At 39.0% G+C, this 26,498-nt stretch overlaps 1 protein-coding gene across 4 annotated transcripts in view; it reads right to left on the minus strand.

The window, feature by feature from the left end:
* The window catches only part of USP32 (ubiquitin specific peptidase 32), a 221,372-nt gene that overhangs the window by 87,605 nt on the left and 107,269 nt on the right, over positions 1-26,498 (minus strand). For 3 of the 4 annotated variants that reach the window (XM_023204689.2, XM_023204687.2, XM_023204688.3), the window contains exons 6-9: positions 10,000-10,131; positions 8,092-8,199; positions 4,618-4,733; positions 4,039-4,101 (exon numbers count right to left, since the gene is read on the minus strand). In XM_023204689.2, the coding sequence (XP_023060457.2) occupies positions 4,039-4,101; positions 4,618-4,733; positions 8,092-8,199; positions 10,000-10,131 (419 nt within the window). Of the gene's footprint in view, positions 1-4,038; positions 4,102-4,617; positions 4,734-8,091; positions 8,200-9,999; positions 10,132-16,061; positions 16,180-26,498 lie in introns of those variants that run through there. The other variant, XM_023204690.2, reaches the window with a different exon arrangement.

Here is a 26,498-nt window from a genome sequence, read left to right on the forward strand (position 1 = left end):
TATCTATCTATCTATCTATCTATCTATCTATCTATCTATCTATCTATCTATCTATCTGAGACAGAGTTTCACTCCTGTTGCCCAGGCTGGAGTGCAATGGTGTGATCTTGGCTCACTGCAACCTCTACCTCCCAGGTTGAAGTGGATCTCCTGCCTCAGCCTCCTGAGTAGCTGGGATTACAGGCACCCAACACTAAGCCCAGTTAATTTTTGTATTTTTAGTAGAGAGAGGGTTTCGCCATGTTGGCCAGGCTGGTGTCGAACTCCTGACTTCGGTTGATCTGCCCACTGTGGCCTCCCAAAGTCCTGGGATTACAGGCATGAGCCATGATGCTCAACCTATATGACTTATTTGTAAATGTCCTCCATTTAAATGTGGCCCCGATTAAGCCAGGCATGGTGGCTCATGCCTGTAATCCCAGCACTTTGGGAGGCCGAGACGGGCGGATCATGAGGTCAGGAGATCAAGACCATCCTGGCTAACACGGTGAAACTCCATCTCTACTAAAAATACAAAAAATACAAAAAAAAAAAAAAAAAAAAATGAGCCGGGTGCAGTGGCGGGAGCCTGTAGTCCCAGCTACTTGGGAGGCTGAAGCAGGAGAATGGTGTGAACCCAGGAGGAAGAGCTTGCAGTGAGCCGAGATCATACCACTACACTCGAGCCTGGGCAACAGAGCAAGACTCCATCTCAAAAATAAATAAATAAATAAATAAAAATAAATGTGGTCTTGATTTTCAAAATAGTGTCAGCTGATCGCTTGCTCTGTTCTACTTAAATCTTTGGAGGTTTCTCCACAGTTTGGTATAAAGTTCAACTCCTGAGGTTTGCACCCAAGGCCCTTCAAGATATGGCCCCAATCTAGGTCTATAGTCTTCAATATATGAATCTGTTATTCCAGCCACATCAGAATATTTGCAGTTCTAGGACTATACAGGATGTCTTACTGTACAGTCCTATACAGTAATAATGTCTTCTATTCTTTTTTTTTTTTTTTTTTTGAGACGGAGTCTCGCTCTGTCGCCCAGGCTGGAGCGCAGTGGCCGGATCTCAGCTCACTGCAAGCTCTGCCTCCCAGGTTTACGCCATTCTCCTGCCTCAGCCTCCCGAGTAGCTGGGACTACAGGCGCCTGCCACCATGCCCGGCTAGGTTTTTGTATTTTTTAGTAGAGACGGGGTTTCACCATGTTAGCCAGGATGGTCTCAATCTCCTAACCTCGTGATCCACCCGTCTCGGCCTCCCAAAGTGCTGGGATTACAGGGTTGAGCCACTGCGCCCGACAATGTCTTCTATTCTACCCCTAGTTGTTACCTCTTTTAGGAATCACCTTTCAACTTTTTACTTCTGTTAACCATAATTAACTAATTATTAAAGTGCTGCATCCCAGCAGAAATCTGAACTTTCGAAGTTCAATTTACATGGTTCCCTTTCTATCCTCCCACCATAATACCGGGTGCTAACCTTTTTTTTTTTTTGAGACAAGTTCCCATTCTGTTGCTCAGGCTGTAGTGCAGTGGTGTAATCATGGCTCACTATAGCCTTGACCTCCCAGGCTCAAATGATTCTCTTGCCTCAGCCTCCCTTGTAGCTGGAACTATAGGCATGTGCTACTATGCCTGGCTAAGTTTTTGGGTTTTTTTTTTTTTTTTTTTAGCGATAGGGTCTCGTTATGTTACCCAGGCTGGTTGAGAGCTCCTGGACTCAAGTGATCCTCCCACCTCAGCCTTCCAAAGTGCTGGGATTATAGATGAGAGCCACCATGCCCAGCCTCGACTTCTAACATAGCCCTGATCACACTTGTCTATCTTTACCTCTATACTACAGACTATCAAAGGGTAACATCTAGATCTCTTGAGCCACTACAGGGTATCATTAAATAGTCAATAGATGAATTAGATAAGACAGAGAAGACTTGGTAGTCAAGAAAAGAATGAGTAATGGTACAATCTAGTCACCAGCAAATATTGTTAATAGGCTTAGTTAAAAAATCCAAGTTTTATCCTAACTACTATTTCATTATCATGGTTACATGGAATTGAAGCAGCTAAATGATCTTGTTTAATGTTCACAGCAGAGCAAGAAGTAGAAACCCCATCTTACCTAAAAGCTGACAGCAAAAATACCTACATACTTATGAAACACTTAGAAAAAAGGTGTTCAAAATTTTATCTCTATACAAGGAATTTTCTAACCGAAATTTTTCCTGGTTTTTGCTCTCAAACACACCAAACAGAAGTCGATACCTTAGTTTCTGGCAGAGAGAGGAGAAAGAAGGGGACTGAATTGTCAAAGCTCTAGCCTGAAACTCATATCTATTATCTGTTTCTATTGAGAATCAGTTAATAGGGCCATTACAAGTTCTTCTGAAATTGTGATTGAAGAAAGAAAAAAAAACTGATTGAAGAAAGAAAAAACAAACTGATGTTCTTTATTTATTCAAAACCTCTATTTAATAACACCATTGTGGTATAGATCCTACCAACCTGCTACTTGGTACGTGTCAGTGTTTCAGTAGAAAGACTCAAATTTATGCAAATGTGTCTCATACAGGTAATTTATTTTCAATTTCACAGGGACACATAGACGCCATAGGAATGCAAGCTATAGGATAAATATATTATGTAAATCTATTATGTAAATCTATATATTAAATATATAGTAAATATATTTATATAGTAAACATATATATTAAATATATAGTAAATCTATTATAACATTAGTAATAAATCTTACCAAACTAAATAAGTCAAGGATTTTTTATTTATAAAGTACATGTTTATTTTTGCTATTACATGCTTATTCTGGCTGCCACTAAAGGACACAGGAGAGGTCATTAGCACAACCATTTAAAAATTTTTTTTAGGCCTGCACAGTGGCTCATGCCTTGTAATCCCAGCACTTTGGGAGGCTGAGGCAGGATTGCTTGAGCCTAGGAGTTTGCAACCAGCCTGGGCAACATGGTGAGACCAGGTCTCTTAAAAAAAAAAAAAAAAATTAGCTGAGCATGTTGGTGCACACCTATAGTCTCAGCTATTCACAAGGCTGAGGTGGGAGGATTGCTTGAACCCAGGAGGTCAAGGCTGCAGTGAGCCAAGATCCCACCACTGAACTTCAGCCTGGGCAACAGAGCAAGATCCTGTGTCAAAAAAAAAAAAAAAAAAAAAAGAAGAAATTTTTTAAAAGAATAGATGTACTGGCCAGGCACAGTGGTTCATGCTTGTAATCCAAGTACTTTGGGAGGCCAAGGCGGGCAGATCACTGGAGGCCAGGGGTTCGAGACTGGCCTGGCCAACATAGCGAAACCTCATCTCTACTAAAAATACAAAAAAATTAGCCGACATGGTGGCACACGTCTGCAGTCCCAGCTACCTTGGAGGCTGAGGCAAGAAAATCACTTGAAGCCGGGAGGCAGAGGTGGCAGTGAGCTGAGATCCTGCCAATGCACTCCAGCCTGGGTGACAAAGCAAGACTCTGTCAAAGAAAAAAAAAAAAAAGAGACAGAGAGAGACAGAATATATGTATTGCCAGATTAAGAGAAAAAAACATTTCCATCATCTCAGATATCCTTATGGTTGTTCCCAATTAATCTGTACACCCCTGAAATCACTATTCCAACTTCTATCACTATTTGTTAGTTTTGCTTCTGTGTTCTTCAACTTCATATAAATGGAATCATACAGTATATATTCTTTTTTGTTTGACTTCTTTTGCTCAATATAAGGTTAGCCTTACCACAACTTAGTCAAATGGAAGAAATATAGATTATAGGCTATAGTTGTCAAGGGCTGTATCTACATAATTCTTATAAAATGCCTAGCACAGACTTATAATAAATGTTTGCACATACAGTTTCAGAGTTGCTTAAAGATGGAATGGCTCTCTTTGGAGATAACCTGGAGGTGTTTTACCCACAGGTCCAGAGAAGTACTTGGTAGGGAGGATGCAGAAGAGATTCAAGCATGTATATAAGCTATACATCCCAAACAGAACACATGATATTTTTGGAAAAAGATACATTAGTTCTATCTAGACTCACCTTTGTGGTATCATGTGCATTCAATATGCCTTCTACAATGTCAGAGAGATCCATATGTAATTCCTTTAAAGCAACCCAAAGGAGTAATTAGAAAAAGAGTCAGTGGATATACTTTTGATTTTGTTATTCAATGGCTAAAGTTTACTGTATATAGAGCAAGATTTGTTTTGTTTTTCTTGTAGAGATGAGGTCTCATTGCATTGCCCAGGATTATCTCAAACTCCTGGGCTAAAGTGATCCTCCCACCCTGGCCTCCCAAATTGCTGAGACTACAGGAAAGAACTACTGCACCCGGCCTTGCTCAAGTATTTTTATAATTACCATAGATAGATTCTCATATATGCTTAAAACTTAAGATAACTTTCCTATGGTTTCATTCTTATTTTACCTAGTTGAGTTTAAGATTTTCTAACCCAAACTCTCTTCCCAATTTTGCATCTTCAGCTATACATATTTTGAGTAGCATAATACAGCAACTAAAGGCAGTAAAAAATTATTTTATCCTTTTAAAGAAAATAATTCCCTGCAATTTCCTGTTGGAAGTTTATATGCAACAAGACATACACAATCAGAACTTACAGGAATATCATCAGTGCGGTTGTCCTTCCAGACTTCTAAAAGTGCAACCACCATGTCTCTCAGTTCAACCCTGGAGAGAACTCCATCACGGTCAACATCAAATACCTTGAAGCAAACTAATGAAAAGAAACTCTTGTGGTGGAAAATTATTTTTGTATTCTGAGGTATAATATATTTTACTAGAAGTTGCCCTTGTATAATTACTTAGGCTTTTAAAGCAAGTATATGTTTCCTGGAACAGTTCTCATCCGTAATAAACTATACTATGTCATTATACTCCTCAGAACTTGTAGGACTTCCTGCATATCATGAATCTATATCTCTAAATCTTTATTCAGATATAAGACCCTACCCTTCAACCAAATCTAAAGCTAAATGCCTTACAAGCTGTAAAGAAAGGGTCAAGTTACTACACAATAAATATCACAATACCTTACAAGTTTTAAGGAAGTAATGCAAGCCCCTAGGTTAATTTCTAATATTCAAAATTGATCATTGCAGAGTTGTTTCTTGTTCTTTTTTTTTTCCTTTTTCTTTTTTGGAGACGGTGTCTCCCTCTGTCACCCAGGCTAGAGTGTAGTGGCATGACCTCAGCTCACTGCAACCTCTGCCTCCCGAGTAGCTGGGATTACAGGAGCGCACCACCACACCCAGGTGATTGTTTTTTTTTTTTTTTTTTTTTCTTTTCTTTTTTTTTTGAGATGAAGTCTTGCTCTGTCTCCCAGGCTGGAATGCAGTGGAATGATCTCGGGTCACTGAAACCTCTGCCTCCCGGGTTCAAGCAGTTCTCCTGCCTCAGCCTCTGAGTAGCTGGGACTACAGGCACGTGCCACCACACCTGGCTAATTTTTTGTATCTTTAGTAGAGACAGGGTTTCACTGTGTTAGCCAGGATGGTCTCGATCTGACCTTGTGATTGGCCCGCCTCAGCCTCCCAAAGTGCTGGGATTACAGGTGTGAGTCACCGCGCCTGGCCAATTTTTGTATTTTTAATAGAGACAAGCTTTCACCCTGTTGGCCAGGCTGGTCTCAAACTCCTAACCTGAAGTGATCCACCCGCTTCAGCCTCCCAAAGTGTTAAGATTAGAGGTGTGAGCCACGGTGCCAGGTCAGCAGAGTTGTTTCTTGTTTGCTTAAAATATCCTATTTATAGCTGGGCACGGTGGCTCATGCCTGCAATCCCAGTACTTTGGGAGGCCGAGGTGGGCGAATCACGAGGTCAGGAGTTTGAGACCAGCCTGGCCAACATGGTGAAATCCTGTCTCTACTAAAAACACAAAATTTAGCTGGGCATAGTGGCAGGCACCTGTAATCTCAGCTACTTGGGAGGTTAAGGCAGAATTGCTTGAACCTGGGAGGTGGAGGTTGCAGTGAGCCAAGATCGTGCCCCTACATTCCAGCCGGAGCAACAGTGCAAGACTTCGTATTAAAAAAAAAAAGTCTTATTTATATCAAGAATCATAAGCTGATATAAAGACACTCCACTTCCCTGTTACCTTTCCAGTATAATTAATGTACATTCAATCTTTCTTTGTAAAAAACAATTTTAAATCTTTTTTTTTGAGATGGAGTCTCGCTCTGTAACCCAGGCTGGAGTGCAGTTCTCAGCTCACTGAAACCTCCGCCTCCCAGGTTCAAGCGATGCTTCTGCCTTAGCCTCCCGAGTAGCTGGGACTATAGGCACTAGCCACCATGCCCGGCTAACTTTTGTATTTTTAATAGAGACAGGGTTTCACCATATTGGCCAGGCAGGTCTTGAACTCCTGACCTTGTGATCCGCCTGACTTGGCCTCCCAAAGTGCTGGGATTACAGGTGTGAGCCACTGCACCAGGCTTTTTTTTTTTTTTTTTTTTTTTGAGACGGAGTCTCGCTCTGTCTCCCGGGCTGAAGTGTAATGGCATAATCTTGGCTCACTGCAACCTCCACCTCCCAGGTTCAAGCGAATCTCCTGCCTCAGCCTCCCAATTAGCTGGTATTACAAGTGCCTGCCACCACACCCAGCTAATTTTTATATTTTTAGTAGTGACTGGGTTTCTCCATGTTGGCGAGGCTGGTCTCAAACTCCTGACCTCAGGTGATCCACCTGCCTTGGCCTCCCAAAGTGCTGGGATTACAGGTGTGAGCAGCCATGCCTGGCCAACAATTTTAAGTCTTTAATGAAATTCAAACACAACATGGTAAGAATTAGAACACCAGTGCTTTGCTATTTAACTCCAAATGAATCACTCTAGTTTAACTTTCATTAGTTCATCAGCAGAAAAAGAAATTAAAACAAAATTTTTTTAAGGCAACAATTAATTTCAATGGAAATGCACAGCAGGGCATGGAGGCTCATGTCTATAACCCCAACACTTTGGGAGGCTGAGGTGGGCGAATCATTTAAGGCCAGAGGTTCGAGACTAGCCTGGGCAACATAACAAGACGTTGTCTCTATTAAAAAAAAAAAAAAAATTAGCCAGGCATGGTGGTAAATGCCTGTAGTCCCAGCTACCTAGGAGGCTGAGATGGGAGAATCCATTGTGTCCAGAAGTTCAAGGTTACAGTGAGCTACAATCACAGCACTGCACTGGACTCCAGCTTGAGCAACAGAACAAGACCCTGTCTCAACAACAACAACAACAAAAATCAGAGATTTTAGCTTCCTCATCTAACAGTAAATTGTAATGGTAACAACCAAGCCAGTTTGAAATAGTGGTATAACAACAGGGAATAAAAAAAGAGATTTGAATTTTTAGTTGGAAAATTATTTCATATACCTCCATAATAGAATTCTGGCTATTAAATCAATTGAGCGCATCATAATACAACAGTACTAAATAAGATAAAAATATTGAACACCACACCCAAAATATGCAACATTTGTGAAGATTTATTTTAGAAAGACGTGGAGATAATGACCCCAGTAAATATATTTAAGTTAGGTTCCAATTAAATGTAAATGCCTGCATTTTTTCAAATACGGTTAAGATTTGATAATGCAATGTATATATGCTTCCAAATTATGCTACAACATTTTAGTTAGGTTAAAAAAGATCATTTTAGCATTTAATAAAATTAGTCTTGACCATAAATTTTATTTTGCTAATGAAATATTAATCTGTGCCAGTGATGGAAAATGACTTATGCCTCAACTTATGTAAGACACAAAATTCTACCAGAAAATATTTCCTAAATGTTTAAAATTTTCAATTACATCATAGCTGATCTGATTCATTTATCATGAATTGCAGATTCTTCAGGAAAATCAACCCTGTTGTTAACAGCAAAGATCCCAATTATTCCATAGTAAAAAAGAAGAGGTGATTGATTCCTTAGAGTGACCTCACTAAAACCCCAATATGAGATTAATATTTGCTAATCTGACAAAGTTATAAAAATTCAAGCCTTAATCCATAGATAATTTTACATTGAAGAAAACTGATTTTCTCTCTATTACATAGTTTGCAATTTTTTGACAATGTTTAACACACTTACATTTTTGTCTTTCAGCCAGGGGTCCCCTGCAACAGGCTGATAACCCACAGGATATCTCCTTAAAATCTATGTGATTGTCACGATTTTCATCAAAAGCATTAAACAAACCTGTGAAATAGGAAGAGGCACCATAAATCACAGCCAAGCTTCCTAGTGTTAATAATGATATGTTTACAAAAGGAAGAAATGACTCTTTCCCATAAACTGACTGAATTTGTTTTTTAAGTTTATCAGCAGTTCCTAATGTTTCAGGAAGTATCTCTTTCCTCTTGGTATAATTATAACTGAAACTTGTGATCATGGCAGAAAATACATTACAATTCTTTAGTGTTTGGTTATGTCCATCTATATTTATCTTACATCATTTTTAATAGCTAAAATGCCTATATATTTTTGAAGTCAATAAATAAAAATTAAAAACCAAAAAAAGGTCAGAAATTACAACAATTATCCTTACTTAGAAAGACTGAGAAGAAAAACGGAAAAAAGAAAGAAAAACTGAACTGCTTATTAAATGAATACTCAAAGATACACTACGGTATCATTAATAAGCTCCCATAAAGCTCTTTCATGAGGCAAAGGAAGATACATTATGCAACATGAGAGAAAGAAATTCTCTACTACAGTGTCTCTTTGTACTGTTTAATCTTTTATACATGAATATTTTAAATTTCACAAAGGGAATTTATAATCTAATCCTGTGATTTCCAAACATTTTGTAAAAAAAAGAAATGAAATAATTTTGTTTTCAAATGAAATGATACATCAATCCCAATTCTAAAAAGGTAAAAACACAATGCACTGTTGTTGAAGTAGGTAGAAACCCAGAGCCCTATCTGCCCTGGCTCCCCTGACGAGTACTCCAAAGTACCCCAGAAATTTGAAGAATACAGATAGTATATTCCAAGAATCTAACGATGTGCCCTCAGTTTAGGGATTAGAAAACTAAAGCTCAGAGAAGATTACATAATTTGCCAAATATAAGTTTTAAAAGGTGAGAGCTGAAAGCAGAACCCAAGTACTCATACTCCAAATATGATTTTTATGACGTGCTCACAATTATTCTTTGTACTCTTTATTTTTAAAAAAGTAACAGCAGGCTGGGAGCGGTGGCTCACGCCTGTAATCCCAGCACTTTGGGAGGCTGAAGGTGGGTGGATCACCAGAGGTTGGGGGTTCAAGACCAGCCTGACCAATATGGAGAAACCCCGTATCTACTAAAAATACAAAATTAGCCAGGCGTGGTGCCACATTCCTGTAATCCCAGCTACTCGGGAGGCTGAGATAGGAGCATCGCTTGAACCCAGGAGGCAGAGGTTGCAGTGAGCCGAGATCGCGTCATTGCACTCCAGCCTGGGCAACAAGAGCGAAACTCTGCCTCAAAAACAAACAAACAAAAAAGGAACAGCACTAAGTTTAGAGCTAGAGAGCACCTCAGAGATGGTCTAGTCTAATTGTTTCTGAAACTTTTTTTGGAGGGGAGAATACAGCAGTGGAACCTTCTTATGCAAAAGAAAAAAAGTAGAGGCACCCTACTGGAGGAAGAGACAAGGTCATATATGGAAACATGGAGCTCTGCTCATTCAGTGGCCACCACATGACTCCAGGCACTAGCTACTAATGCACCTCACTGGAACACAGTATCACAACCACTGACTTGGTCAAACACATTTTATACATGAGCATCCTCAGGTGCAGAGAGCTAAACTGATTTATGCAAGGTTATAACAGGTAAAAGATCAAGCTCAAGACTATAATATTAATTCCCATTCATTTTTCCCCACTCCATTAAACCTGCAAACATATAAGAAGATGGTTTCTTAGAGTTAAAATGTATTGGTTTCAAATATGGGATGAGCTCAGGTATGTTTACCAGTGAACATATGTAGAAAATGGAATGATTCCTACCTTCACTTAGAGATGGACGAATGGGTGGTGAAACCAATGGGCCAAATGTCTCTAAATCAAATCGTCCAGTCCGGGACTGAGCCTTCAATAACCAATAGCGTTTCTCAAGATCAATGATGTCTGATTCCTCCACTAAGGGTCAAATCAAAAAAAGATTATAAAACTTCAGAATTCTCTTCTCGGGAGTTCAGTTCATCCTGATAATATATCTTCCACACATATATTTTAGTTTCACACTTCAATTGCTAAAAAATAATCACGACCAAAAACAAAACTCAAATTTATTATATCCAAAATGGTAAGAAAATTAAACCAAAATGAGGCTTTAAAACAGAAAAAAGAAATCTACAATTCCCCATTTAAGTAGGCTGTTTAAATCCAACATTTAAAATAATATACAACTAAGCTATTTCTTTTGGGTTTCCCACACCACTTTTACCTGTACTGATTTTTTTTTTTTTTTTAAGAGACAGGGTTTTGCTCTGTCACTCCAAAGCTGGAGTGCAATGACACGAACCTAGTTGCCTGCAGCCTCAAACTTCTGGGCTCAGGATATCCTCCCACCTTAACCTCCCAAGCAGTTAGGACTACATGTGCACACCACCACATCCAGATACTTTTTTAAAAACTTTTTGTAGAGATGAGCTATCTCTATGTTGGTCAGGCTGGTCCCAAACTACTGGCCTCAAGCAGTCCTCTCACCTCTGCTTCCCAAAGTGTTGGGATTATAGGTGTGAACCACTGTGCTCAGCCATTTTGTTTATTTTCAATCTCTATCTTGGATTTAAAGTTTCTATGTACAGCTTCTCTCCTGGCTAGACTGTAAACATCATAATGGCAGGATCTATGTCTGATTCATCCTATCAATACAATTAACGATTTACACATTCAATACTTACTGAATAAATGAAAAAAGTCAGTTAAGTGACAGAGAAGATGGAGTAGGAGTCCCTATGTGATAGTAATAGCAAAGCCACGAAAGCATGAACATCTTTTTCTCCTCACTCCTCAGAATATACATCAAAAATCACAAATAGGCTCTAAACCATTTTATCTGTGATTGTTTTTCCTCCAAGGAACTAAAGTAAAATTTAGAAAGCATGCATAGTACATTTATTCTCAACTAAACTTAGGAACCAAAGTGATACTATTAAAATATAAATCTAGAAATTTCAAATTCTTTCTACAATGGAGTAACTAGCACCAGACTTGACCTCCTACCACAAATGACTAGAAAACTGTATAAAATATATAAAACGGTTTCTAGAAATTTGAGAACAAGCAGTATGGAACTGTGATCCTTGAGAGAAAGGAAACAAATAAGGTGAGCCTTTTCATTGCCCTGGATTTTCTCCCCACAGTCACTTTCCAGACCTAAACAAGGGATGAGTACTGTAAGCAAAGAGATTTCACTGAGTTAAGAAGATAGGTTGGAGGTGAGGTAACTGAAATTTGCATAACAGAGTACTGGAGAGGAAAGAGTTATGCCAAGAAAGGGCTCCAGAAATCTGCACATGTGTCTTACTGAGTTTTGGCAGAAAGTAAGCTATGTATACATGAAGTGAAACACATTGAGGCTGGGCTAGGTATAAATGCTGGGAAATTTGTTTTGTTTTGTTTTGTGGTGGTGTTGTTTGAAACAGAATCTTGCTGTCGCCCAGGCTGGAGTGCAGTGGTGTGATCTTGGCTCACTGCAATCTCCGCCACCTGCCTGGGTTCAAGAGATTCTCATGTTTCAGCTTCCCAAGTAGCTGAGATAACAGGCATGCGCCAGCACACCTGGCTAATTTTTGTATTTTTAGTAGAGATGGAATTTCGCCATATCACCCAGGCTCATCTCAAACTCCTGGCCTCAAGTGATCTGTCTGCCTTGGCCTCCCAAAGTGCGGGGATTACTTACAGGCATGAGGCACTGCACCCAGCCCAAATGCTAGGAAAGTGTAAGCTAAAAAAAAGTCCTAGCGCTCATACAGGGATGAGAGATGTCTGATTGTGACCAGCTGAAGTGGAAACACTGTGTTGGACATTGGAAGCATTTGTGAACTCCAGAGGGTCTCTACTTAATAAGCAAGGAAAAACTAACTCTAGACTAAAGGCCACTCTAAACTTGTCCCAACAAAGCTTACAAACAATCCTGGAAAATATGGAGCTGATCCACAAGTAACTTAACTGCCTATCAAAATAAAACATAAGTTCCTTTTTTAAAGAGAGACAACAATCCAGATGCTCAGCTATGTAACATCCACAATGTCTATCATCCAAAGAAAATATGAAAGTAGTAGAAAAATGTGACCCAAAATCAGGATTAAAAATTAGTCAATAGAGGGCTGGATGCGGTGGCTCACACCTGTAATCCTAAGCACTTTGGGAGGCCAAGGCGGGTGGATCACTTGAGGTCAGGAGTTCGAGACCAGCCTGGCCAATATGGTAAAACCCCGTCTCTACTAAAAATACAAAAATTAGCTGGGTGTGGTGGCGGGTGCCTGTAGTCGTAGCTACTCTGGAGGCTGAGGCAGGACGATCGCTTTAACCCAGGAGATGGAGGCTGCAGTGAGCCGAGATCGCCCCGCTGCACTCTAGCCTGAGGCAACAAAGCGAGACTCAGTCTCAAAAAAAAAAAAAAAAAAAAAAAAATTAGTCAATAGAAAAAGACCTAGAAATAACAGATGATGTAATTAACAGGCAAAGCTTTAAATTATTTATTATAAGTATCTCAGGAATTAAAGAAAAACATGCATATACTGAGGAAAGAAATGGCAACTATAAAAAAGTATCAACTGGAATACTAAAGATGAAGAATACAATATTTGAAATTAAAAAAAATTCACTAGAGGACTTAACAGCAGATTATAAACTAGACAGGAAAGATGAGTGAACTTGAAGGATAGGCAATATGATAGCATAAAGAGGAAAAAGGCTAAAAATGTATTAGAATCTTAGAGACCGTTAAGATAGTATCAAACATACATACAATTGGGATCCCAGAAAGGGATAGGCAGAAAATATCTGAAAAAATAATGGCTGAAAACTTTCTAAAACTCATAAAAACTATATTCCCACAGATCCAGAAGTTCAATGAACCTTGTGTTAGAAAACTCAAAACCCTAACAAGGCAAGTCATAATCAAACTGGTGATAAAGAAAAAATCTTAAAAGAGAGTAAGATGGGGAAAAACACATTACAAACAAAAGAACCAAGATACTAGTTTATCTCCAGAAAAAAAGCCAGAATGCAACAGGGAAGTGCTGAAAAAGAAAACAAAGTTGTCAACCTCCAATTCTGTATCACATGAAAATATTCTTCAAAAATAAATTCAAAGTACAGATTTTTTTTTGACAAACAAAGCGGAAATAGCAGAACCACACCAAAAGGACTATTAAAGAGCATTCTTCAGATAGCAGGAAGGCCAGTTAAGTATCTATGTAAATAGAATAAGGCTAAAAATGTGACTTCTCTACCTCAAAACCTTTCAATACGTCCCCATGATACCTGCATGGCTTACTTCCACAACTCCTTCAGATCTTTATTCGAATGTCACATTCTCAGACCAAAACTGCACCACCTTCAAAGACACTCCTCTGTCCCTCTTCTCTGCTCTACTTTACTCCATAATACTTATCAACTCTAACAAAAAGTTTATTAATTTGTTTTGTTTACTGAGTCTCCCCTAACTAGAACATAAGCTTGAGGGCAGAGTTTCTGGTATATTTTGTTCCCTTTTACAGTCTAACACCAGAATAATATCAGGCACATTTTGAGCACTCAATAAATAAGTTTAATGAATAAATGAGAAGTATTGCCCGGTCGCAGTGGCTCACGCCTGTAATCCTAGCACTTTGGGAGGCCAGGGCAGGCAGACCACCTGAGGTCAGGAGTTCAAGACCAGCCTGGGCAACATAGTGAAACCCCGTCTCTATTAAAAATACAAAAATTAGCCAGGCATGGTGGCGCGTGCCTGTAATCCCAGCTAGTCGGGAGGCTGAGGCAGGTCAGCTAGGAGAATCGCTTGAACCTGGGAGGCAGAGGTTGCAGTGAGCCGAGACTGCACCACTGCACTCCAACCTGGACAATGGAGCAAGACTCTATCTCCAAAAAAAATAAAATAAAATTGTTTGTTGAGCTGTTTTATACATACACACACACACATACCCCCACACCCCTCTTCAGGATAATGCTAACTGTGATAAAAGATAACAATTAGACCCGGGCTCAGTGGCTCACGCCTGTAATCCCAGCACTTTGGGAGGCCGAGGCAGGTGGATCACGAGGTCAGGAGATTGAGACCATCCTGGCTAACACGGTGAAACCCCGTCTCTACTAAAAATACAAAAAAATTAGCCGGGCGTGGTGGTGGGCGCCTGTAGTCCCAGCTACTTGGGAGGCTGAGGCAGGAGAATGGCATGAACCCGGGAGGCAGAGCTTTCAGTGAGCCGAGATTGCACCACTGCACTCTAGCCTGGGCAACAGAGTGAGACTCCGTATCAAAAAAAAAAAAAAAAAAGATAACAATTAGTACCAGACATGACCTTGGCATCTGGTAACTTTCATTTATTTATTTTTTTTCCTGTTAGGTCAGTTTAGCAAGGTAACTCTTAAGTTACCTGGAAAGATAAGAACAAAGTTCCATAAATTTTTTTTTTTTCCAAGATGAAATCTCACTCTGTTGCCCAGACTGGAGTGCAGTTGTGTGATCTCAGCTCACTGTAATGTTTGCCTCCTAGATTCAAGTGATTCTCCTGCCTCAGCCTCCTGAGTAGCTGGGATTACAGGCATCCACCACCACACCTGGCTAATTTTTTACATTTTTAGTAGAGACCTTGTCTCTATTTAAAAAAAAAAAAAGTATGGAGCAATAAATGTAAAATTTTCACAGAGGAATACACACTGTGTCATATAGTATTGCTTTTTAAACTAAATAACTAATTCACTAGATTGTAATCTCCTGATGGGACAATGTTTGCAAAGGTCCAATTACTTTGGAATGGGATCTAATTTTTAAAATATATAAAGGCTGGGTGTGGTGGCTCACATCTATAATCCCAGAACTTTGGGAGGTCAAGGTAGGAGGATTGCTTAAGTCTAGGGGTTTAGGATCAGCTTGGGCAACATAGTGAGACCCCATTTCAACTTTTTTGTAACAAAATAAAAAATGTGAAACTCATACTGAAGAATGCTGCTTTCGTTTTTTAATGCTGAAGTATCTACTTCAAATATTCAGATAACTGCATTTATTTAAAAGGAGAGAGTATTTTAAAATTTTAGCAGTAAGGAGAACAACAAAGGAATCTGATATATAAATTGAGATTCCTAAATAAGATGTCTGTCTATTCCATTTAAGATGCTTAAAAAAAAAAAAGAAAAAGAAAAAGCCTTTCGTTCCTCCCAAGAAACATTTGCTTTTTCAAGTCCTAAACTCTTCCAAGAAGTAGATTAGCATATAAAAAAACTAACCCTGAAACAAAAGGAGGAAGACAGCAGTCTTGACGATAGAAACTGTTCTTATTTCTATACTTCTCAGTACTGAGAATATAATAGGTATTCAATAAGTAATTCTGATTAATTGGTGTTTACATAATACAGTAAATTGGAACACAGAAAAATCGTATTAACTGTGATTCTTTTTTTTACTTTGAAAACTATGTTTATCAATCTCCTCAAAAAAACACAATTTCTTTGCTGAAGGAGGAATGTGGAAAGACAAGTAGAACATATTTACAAGAAAAAAATGATCAGATTGGTCATGATTAGCAATGAAAACCATCCTTTAGTGCTGACTTTTAAGTGTATGTGATCTGTTCATTTTCTGGATATAGACTGCACAATCCTCAATCAAACATTTGTCAAAAGCAAGCTAAAGTAGATTTTATATATATAACATTATTACCAAACATTTTACATGAATTGGCAGCTAAATTGCTAGGAAGAGGGAGTTTACTAACCTTATTTTCACTTGAAGAAGTTTGAAGCAGTAATTTCGGTAGTTACTCTTTCTATTTGCAATGCATAAGTCACTATTAAAACTTACACTCTACTGGCTAAATAAGAATGAATTTATCACCCACCTATAGGTATAATTTTTTCTGGGTCACAACAGCAGTATACCATATTCCCAACATTCTAAGTAGTTCTTGGTCTGCACTTTGGGCCATCCTAATCAGGTCTCACCTCACCAAAGGCTCCAGCTGCAGACAACTCTTTAATGCCAGAAGTGAATCCTCATCAAAAAGGTCAGGCACAATATCCAAGTATTTTCATACAGTAACACATTTCTTTAACATTTTTGAAAAACAACCTCTTCTTAGGAGCAGTGACCTGAGATCTACTTAAAATGGCTGTAAGCCTTACATCGCTAACAGATAAGAGGATAATGAAGGAGAGGCACACAGATTTACAAGGCAGTTCATGGTCTAAGAATCACCAAAGCACTTTTTTCCCTATTGACAGAAGGCTTTAACATTGTAAACTAAAATGTGGTAAGGAACCATAATAATATACATATTGTTAGCTGAAATAAATGCTAAAACAGACAGGGGCAATATAAATTTCTTGAGTTAACTCTGAAAAGAGAAATAATCAAAACGAATTATAAAGTTCCATCACCAAAAATACAATTTTAACTACTTCAGAATCCAGATTCTACCATTCAAAGAAATCACTGTTAGCAAGCTGAATACATTATGATACATTTTGGGGAAATGCCAAAAACTTTCTTAATTTATTGGAAAACATATTTACAAGACAGAATAGATACATGTTTTCTTCCAAATATTGCTGAATTCTACAAAAGAATATGACTACTAAGGAAAATAACTTAATAATAGTTTCTTTTTTTTTTTAAGAGATAGGGTCTCATTCTGTCACCCAGGAATGATCATGGCTCAATGTGGCCTCAACCTCCTGAGCTGAAGTGATCCTCCCACTTCGGCCTCCAGAGTAGCTGGGAATATAAGTATGTGCTACCACATCCAGCTAATTTTTAAATTTTTTGTAGAGACGGGAACTTGCTGTTTCCCAGGCTGGCCTTGAACTACTGGGCTCAAGTGAGTCTCCCACTACAGCCTTCCAAAGTGATGGTAGTACAGGCATGAGCTACTGCACCTGGACAATAAATAAAAATTTTAAAAGCCACATCATATTCTGGAAACATTTAGTAAAAACATATTATATGCCTGACATTGTACTAAAAACTACAGATATGACTGTGAACAAGACAACTATGTTTAGATTCTAGAAGTGAAAACTGATCATTTTCTTCTAGTGTGGAAAGTACAATGAAAAAATAGAGTTTTCTGGGAGCACATATGTGGGTAGGCCCTGGAGGTCTTGATGTTTAAGGAGGTACATGAAGGGAATCTAAAAGTTAACTACGGAAAGGAAAAGGAGTGTGGCAGAAGAAGGAAATTATAAGCAGAGGTAAAACAGGATGTGTAAAAGTCTGAAGGTAAAACAGATAGTAACAGGACAGAAAGAGAAAAAAACAGTTAAGTTTTAATTCAAGAACAAGAAACAGGATCACCTACAGAAAGGTTTATACCATGGACCCAAGATAAAAGGCAAAAGACAGAAAGAATTTTAGTTTCCAATGACAAAAAAAAAAAATGTTAAAGATAACAGCTGAACCTGGAAGAGCAGGCATTTCAGTCGCAACGCAGACATTTCAAAGAGAAGACGACGTGGAGCTGCTAGACTGCTTGGAGAGGACTATTCATGTACTACAATATAGGGGATGGCATAGACAGATTTAAAATAGTGAAAGGCTGATTAAAACTAATCAATTAAAACTAATTACATTTTAACTTTATAGTCTGTCTCTCCAAACTCCAACACTGTATTAAACAACTATGGACAAAATGGAAAAGGAAAGGGTATTACAAGAAAAAACAAAAATGACTAGGGTTTGAACATTCAAAGTAGAATCAGGGGAGCAGAGGGAAGAACTATGCTAACTTATTTCAAACTTTTAATTACATAGAATGTTTATGCTCCCTATACAGGCTTTCTGACTCAACATCATCGTCGTCGAGATGTTCAGCATCATCACAAACATCGTATCTGTCCTCCTGTACCTTCAGTACAAATGGCTTTAAAGATTAACTTGTCATTAATCTTGTTGACTGGACACAGTGGCTCACACCTGTAATCCGAGCACTTTGGGAGTCTGTGGCAGGGGAGAATTGAGACCAGCCTGGGTAACATGTTAAGATCCGATCTCTACAAAGAATTTTTAGAAATTAGCTGAGTGCAGTGAATGCACCTGTGGCCCCAGCTACTCAGGAAGCTGAGGCAGGAGGATCCCTTGAGCCTGCGAGGTCGAGGCTGCACTGAGCCATAGCTGTGCCAATGAACTCCTGCCTGCGGAGTAAGACTCTGTCTCAAAAAAAATAAAAAAACTTATCTATATTTCACAAGTAATTTTACAAATAAAATCTAAAGTATTTAAATAGCCAGGCATGCTGGCTCACACCTGTAATCCTAGCACTTTGGGAGGCTGAGGCAGGTAGATCACTTGAGCCCAGGAGTTTGAGGCCAGCCTGGGCAACATGGTAAAACCTCTTCTCTACAAAAAATACAAAACTTAGCCAGGCCTGGTAGCAAGCGCCTGCAGTCCCAGCAAGTTGGGAGGCTGAGGTTGGGGGATCGCTTACGCCTGGGAGGCGGAGGCTGCAATGAGCCTAGATATGGCCACTGCACTCCAGCCTGGGCGACAGAGCCAGAACCTGTCTCAAATAATGATGATAATAATAATAATAATAATAATAATAATAATAATAATAATAAAGTATTTAAACTGCAAATTATGGCACAAAGATACAATGGTCTTGATTTAAAAATTAGTTAAGATGTACTAAACCATAAACACTTGAACTTTGGGCTAAAGTTCTGATTCCACTTCTTAATTTAAATAATAGATAAGGTAACAATAGTTTGAAATTTGCACTTCAGAAAAATGTAATTGCCACGACAAAATCTAAAATCTTGGGTAAACTAAGTTATTATTATTATTTTATTTTATTTTATTTTTTCTTTGAGACGGAGTTTAGCTCTGTTGCCCAGGCTGGAGTGCAGTGGCCAGATCTCAGCTCACTGCAAGCTCCGCCTCCCGGGTTTACGCCATTCTCCTGCCTCAGCCTCCCGAGTAGCTGGGACTACAGGCGCCCGCCACCTTACCTGGCTAGTTTTTTGTATTTTTTTTTAGTAGAGACGGGGTTTCACCGTGTTAGCCAGGATGGTCTCGATCTCCCGACCTCGTGATCCGCCCGTCTCGGCCTCCCAAAGTGCTGGGATTACAGGCTTGAGCCACCGCGCCCGGCCTATTATTATTATTTTTTGAGACAGAGTTTCACTCTTGTCACCCAGGCTGGAGTGCAATGGCACAGTCTCGGCTCACTGCAGCCTCCGCCTCCTGGGTTCAAGCAATTCTCCTGTCTCAGCCTCCCAAGTAGCTGGGATTACAGGTGTCTGCCACTACACCCAGCTAACTTTTGTATTTTTAGTAGAGACGGGGTTTAACCATGATGCCCAGGCTGGTCTTGAACTCCTGACCTCAGGTGATCCACCCACCTCAGCCTCCCAAAGTGGTGGGATTACTGGCGTGGGGCACTGTGCCTGGCCAAATCCAGTAAGTTAATTATTCTAAGTCTATATTGAATACAAATAGCTCCACAGTTTCCTTTCTGATTCACATCAAAGAGAACAAAATATGATTAAACATGGCAGTGTGTTCAACTTACTGTGACTTCAAATTTTACTTTGGAACTGTGTATGAAAAAGTAATTAAAGGCATCTGCATGCCAACATGTTATTCAGAAGTTAAAAATTATCATTCCTTTTTGTTTCCTAGATACCTTGGCTCATTACACAAATTTAAATGGAGTCGCTGATGCTTTAAAATATATGTCTACTTATAAATCAGTTAATAACATTCCCTATTTTTATCACAAGTTTCCACATTCCTAACACATTATTAGAACAGTTCAATGTACCAAATATTATTTGAGTAGAAGAGCCTGTAAAGCATCCATAGTGAATTGTTTAGCCAGAATCAAAGTGAGAATTTATAGGTAATATAAATCATAGTCATCACATTGTAAACCTAACCATGTCAGAATTTCTCTAAGAAATTTAGCAGTAATTCTGACTTTGTGATAATGCTTTTCATGGTAAGACCCACTAAGAGAGTAGCCACTTGCCAGAAGCCAGCAGCAATTCAGTTGTCTGTTGAATAAATTTATTGTTGGTTCTTTGTTTTTATAAATTATAAAATAAAAGTAAACGAACTGGTAAGAAACACTTTCTTTCCACAAATCTGGGAAAGTTAATTTTCATACTGATCTACAGCCCTCTATTTGAAAATTTGCTTGATCCCAAAACAATTATTCTCTGAAGACAGAGGGGTAAGGACCACTGATATTCACAAAGCCAAGTGTTCACAAATATAAGAGGATGCATATTCATTATAAAACACATGCTCTGGCCGGGTGCAGTGGCTCACGCCTGTAATCCCAGCACTTTGGGAGGCCGAGGCAGGGGGATCACGAGGTCAGGAGTTCAAGACCAGCCTGGTGGAGATGGTGAAATCCCATCTCTACTAAAAATACAAAAAATTAGCCAGGCAAGGTGGCAGGCACCTGTAATCCCAGCTACTTGGGAGGCTGAGGCAGGAGAATCACTTGAACTTGGAGGGCGGAGGTTGCAGTGAGCTGAGATCGCGCCACCACACTCCAGCCTGGGCAACAGAGTGAGACTCCGTCTCAAAAAAACAAAAACAAAAACAAAAAAACCAAAAACATACATGCTCTATACCAGGCACAGGGCTGAGTCCTTTTATTAATAATAATAAAAGAGATTACCTAATTTACTCCTTAAAACAGCCTTATAAGATATATTGTATCATTAGCCCTGCTTTACAAAGAAGAAAAAAGAAGTTCGAAGAGGTTAAATCTATCTCCCTCAGCAATAGTAAGTGGCAGGGGTAGTCTGTGTGACATAGAGGTTGAAGAACTACTAAATATTTTATCAGTGTTTCTCAAAATGCAGTTCATGGTCCATCTACATCAAAATCACCCTGGATGTTTATAAAGTACAGAGTCCTAGGGCCCACTAAATAAAAATATTTGCTGACAGAGCCAGTAACCTGCACTTTTAATAATTTCTCCAAATAATTCCAATGTTCAATATAGCTGGTAACTACCAATATACCATAGTAGACTTATGGCTGACTTGTTTTTAATTTGGGGGTATTTCTCTTGCAAGAAATAAGGATAGGACAAAACTCAACTAAGATGCCAGCAAATAAGAATGTTATAAATAACTGAGAAAACAGAATATTTCTTCAGGCTTTTACCATACGCTACTGATTTATTTCAATGGCTACCACGCAAATCAATGGGCACATTGTAAGAGCAGTTAAAATCACTACATGTATTTAAAGCAAACTGACTCTTCAAGTGCCTAAACTGAATGCTAATCAATGTTCCATATCTGCCATCATTTAGCTAACCAAAAGTTTTAGAATGAAGACTTTAGAACTTTGCAACTTTCGACAGTTCTTTAAATGTGTAAGTATCATAATTCATTTCCCCCTAAAAACATAGTATACCTTTTTTTTTTTTTTTGAGACAGGGTCTTGCTCTGTTGCCAGCCTGGAGTGCAGTAGCACAATCTCGGCTCACTGCAACCTCTGCCACCACCTAGGTTCAAACTATTCTCCTGCCTCAGCCTTCCGAGTAGCTGGGACTACAAGTACATGCCATCACACCCGGCTAATTTTTCTACTTTTAGTAAAGATGGGGTTTCTCCATGTTGGCCAGGATAGTCTCATTCTCTTGACCTCATGATCCACCCGTCTCGGCCTCCCAAACTGCTGGGATTACAGGCGTGAGCCACCGCACCCAGCCAAATATAGTCAACTTTTATGAGAACTTCCCCATGCTTATGAAGTTGTTAAATCTTACTTAAACATGATGATTTATCTTGGTCCTTCTCCCCTTGGTACGGCTTTAGCCTTACAGTCCTAAGAGGACACACACCTTCTGCTCACTCTGGAGGCAATCAAATGTTTACATCAAGACTTAGAATGTACATTTCAAGAGGCTGAAAAATTTTCAATCCAGTTCAATCCAATAAAATGCATTTAGTCCACTAAACTAAGAAAAACTCAGAGGAATAGGACCTAAGTCATATTCTCAAGGGGCTTGCAACTTGGGGTAAACAAAGCCATTTCCAACAGACTTAGAGATAGGGCAAAAAGCAAATTAATTGTTTTAATTGAAATATAAAGTGTTGCAGAAATGCAAATAGTAAAATAAATTAACTCAAATTAAAGAGAAATGGACAAGCATGAAAGAACAGGCAGCATCTATCTGAATTGGGCTTTGATGACAAAGAACCATCTCAATTGTCAAGGGTTGAAAGATGAGGTACATTCTTAAACGAAGGAAGACAAGGAGTGATGTATATAGGGTAGCTATAATATAAAGTTCATGGTGTGGTCACGGTATATTGACCAGTGCTCTGTAGTTAAGGCAGAGAACACACGTGAGGAGAAATGAGCATGGGAAATTAAGTCAAGGATAGGAAACTAAGAGACTCTGAAGCCATGTTAAGGAATTTAAACAAACGTTTCTGAGCAGAGAAGCGAAGTAATTAAAAGAAATGCAATGTCAATTTAATGTGAATTAAAAATACATAAAAAAATTGTCCTTCATACTTTCATATCATTGAGAGGCAGTAAAACAAGAAAGATAAGAAATTTGTAATGATGGCACCAAGAAAGAAAGATGCAAGAAATATGTCTGAGTTAAGATGGATAGAATCTAATATGAAGCTTGACAAGGAAAAGTCAAAGTGAGTCAAGTTAAACACTGGAATTAAAAATATTATCAACCAGGATATAAAACACAAAAGGAAGAACATGTTTGTCTTTTTTTTTTTTTTTTAAATACCTTTAGGTGGATTGAGGCAGGGGAAGATGAATTTGGCTTTAGATATGAGATTTAGGTGCTAGAAAATATAACCAGGAGGCATTTATTAAAGTGAATCTGCAGTTTCAGAGATACCTCAAAAGCAGAAAAGTTCATCTAGGTATCACCTGCAAAGATAGGAAGGATAGGTGAGGCATGGAAATGGCTGTGATGAAGCAAAGCATGTACATCATTCAAGAACAAAATAGAGTGAAGGGCTGATCTGCTCAAAATAACTTTTACTTTAAAAGTAGGTGGTAAAAGGGGAACAGTAAAACTCATAAGAAATAATAAGAATATCAGGAAACTACAATGTTTCAAACGTCAAAGGAGAAGAGAGTTTGAAGAAAACTGATTGGCCAACGTGTTAAAATGCTGCAGAGATGTTAGGGGGTACATGAAACTAAAAAGAAAATAATCATTAGGAATTAGAAGGTCGTTATTGTAGGTGAAACAATGAATGTACAGGAATACTTGTTTCAAATAATTCAAGATTTTGTTTTTTTTATTTGAGACAGAGTCTCGCCCTGTCACCCAGGCTAGAGTGCAGTGGCATGATCTTGGCTCACTGCAACCTCTGCCTCCCAGGTTCAAGTGACTCTCCTGCCTCTGCTTCCCGAGTAGCTGGGACTACAGGCGCCTGCCACCTATAGTCTAATTTTTGTATATTTTTTTTTTAGTAGAGATGGGGTTTCACCATATTTGCCAGGCTGGTCTCGAACTCCTGACCCTGTGATCCACCCACCTCGGTTTCCCAAACTGTTGGGATTACAGGCGTGAGCCACCATGCCCAGCCTAATTCAAGATTTCTTAACAAGGCAAAAGTATTTTTAACTTTTAGATACTATTAAAAATCCAAAAAACTTCCCAATTAATAAAAGTGTAAATAGAAAATATTATTTTCAAATAAAATGTAGCCATTTTTAACATATTGAAAATTATTTGACTGATTAAATAAATTTGTTTTCTCTACTAATACAGTGCTTTCAAAAACAGACAATATGCAGCTTCTGCATTCAAAGTAATTTTTTAATCAACTGACAAAGACTAGCTCCTTGACCAAATTTTTTAGGTTCCTCTAAGCTCACTTCTACTAAGCTTCATTCTTGGTCCCCTTCCTGTCATTGGTTTATCCTAGACCAGTTTTAGATAAGAATCCAGCAATAGTCATTCCCCTCAACTGGGGCCGTTTTAGCAAGAATCCCCTACCTTTGACGTTTCCTCTTTGTAATTTTTCCATCCACTGACCACCTCACCTCAATTCTTGGCTATAAATCCCCACTTGTTGTTGTTATATTGAGAGTTGAGCTTATCTCTCTCTCCTACTGCAATACCCTTAATTGCAATAGTCTTGAATAATGTCTTCCTTACTATTTTAACAAATATCAGAATAATTTTTTCTTTAACACAACAAGGCATTTAAGGAAAGCAGTCACACTCTTGTCAATATTAACAGAAAAATAATTTACCATACAATCACAAATAAAAGTGAAAGTTCAACAGAATATCCATATGACTGGCAACTTAAATACTAAGGTAAGTTAGAGTTTACAAAGTGAGTATAAAAAGGTTCCCTCAATTTAAGCAAAATAATTTTTTAAAGGCTTTCCTACTTAAAGACAAGGGCACTGAAAAGTAGTAGAATGAAGCTTATTGCCTATTCATGCCAGACCTTACCAGTCAGAACTTTTAATAATAACAGAATGAAAATGGGAGAAAGTAGTTGATGTGTAATCAGTAGTCAAGTTATATGTCATATAAAGCAATGGATACAAACAGCGCTTGACACCCAAATTCCTCTATTCAGTCAACAAATACTTATTTAGGCTTGGCCCAAGGGAGGAAAGATAGAATAATAATGCAGACCCCCTATGCCAGAAAGGATCCTATGAGTTAGGAGACATGACATGTACAAATAAGCAGAATGCTATAAATAGCTAAAATACAAAGATGAATGGGATAAATTAATTGAAGAAAGGTACAAGTAAAGTGTTATCAGAGTTAGAGAAATGAGAGATAATTTCTGATAAGGCAAGAAAAGGTTTCACGAAAAAAAAGAGGGTATGTGATTTAAGTCTTCATGCATGATTGTTAGGATTTAACAGGTAGAAGAAAAAGAGAAGGCATTTTAGTGATAGAAAGAAGCATAAGGAAAAGCAGCCCAGGCACAATGGCTCACACCTGTAATCCCAGCACTTTGGGAGGCTGAGGCAGGTGGATCACCTGAGGTCAGGAGTTCAAGACCAGCCTGGCCAACATAGTGAAGTCCCGTCTCTAATAAAAATACAAAAATTAGCCAGACATGGTAGTGCATGCCTGTAATCACAGCTACCTGGGAGGCCAAGGCCGTGGGAGGCCAAGGCAGGAGAATCGCTTGAATCCAGGAGGTGGAGGCTGCAGTGAACTGAGATCACACCACTGCACTCCAGCCCAGGCAAAAGAGAGACTGTGTGTCAAAAAAAAAAAAGGAAAAGCAGAGTGTACTAACAGTTTTCTGTATCCAATGGAAAAAAGAACAGTAGAAATTAACACTTAGGCCTGTGTAGTGAATTGAATACTGTCTCCCGAACATTCATGACTATCCGGAACCTCAGAATACGGCCTTATTTGGAAACAGGGTCTTTGCGGATGTAATGAATTAAGGACCTTGAGGTAAAAATTATCCTGGATTTATCTTGGACCCTGAATCCAAAGAGGAAAGGACACAGAAACACAAAGAGAAGGCCATGAGAAGACAGAGGCAAAGAATGGGAGATGCTGCCACAAACCAAGGAATGCTTGGGGTCACCAAAAACTTGAAGAGGCAAGGAATAATTCTTTTCTAGGGACTGAGGCAGAGCAGGAAGCACCTTTTGAGGGGCCGAGGGGCCTAGGGGTCCCTGCATGCATGGAAATAAAGGATATTCCTGAGTTCCTTCAAGTGAAACTCTAGGCATCTATCTAGCCAGCCCTGAGAAATAAAGTAACTTGTTAAGCCAGAAAGTAATAGTAGCCTAAAAGAGGATGTCTGATTTCCCTATAGCAACTAAAGATAATATCTTAATATGTGCCCCTGAGTTGTCTTTCAGAAGAACAGACCCCCTCCCTCACCAAGAACCCACACTGAGCTGATCAGACCTTAGACCACAGGGGAACTAAAGACTAATGCTTACCATCCTTCTTTGTTCTAAATTTCTTCCCAGGCTGGGTGTGGTGGCTCATTCCTGTAATCCTAGCACTTTGGGAGGCTGAGGCGGGTGGATCACTTGAGGTCAGGAGTTTGAAGCCAGCCTGGCCAACACAGTGAAACCCCTTCTCTGCTAAAAATACAACAAATTTAGCTGGGCGAAGTGGCAGACACCTATAATCCCAGCTACTCAGGAGGCTGAGGCAGAAGAATCACTTGAACCTGGGAAGTGGAAGTTGCAGTGAGCAGAGATCGTGCCACTGCACTCCAGCCTGGGCGACAGAGTAATACTCCATCTCAAATTAATTAATAAATTAATTTCTTCCTGAAGGGCCTGGAGGGAGTCATACCCATGAGCCAGTTAATGTTCT

Source organism: Piliocolobus tephrosceles, chromosome 16 (genome assembly GCF_002776525.5).
Source record: "Piliocolobus tephrosceles isolate RC106 chromosome 16, ASM277652v3, whole genome shotgun sequence".
Classification (NCBI taxonomy): Eukaryota; Metazoa; Chordata; class Mammalia; order Primates; family Cercopithecidae; genus Piliocolobus; species Piliocolobus tephrosceles.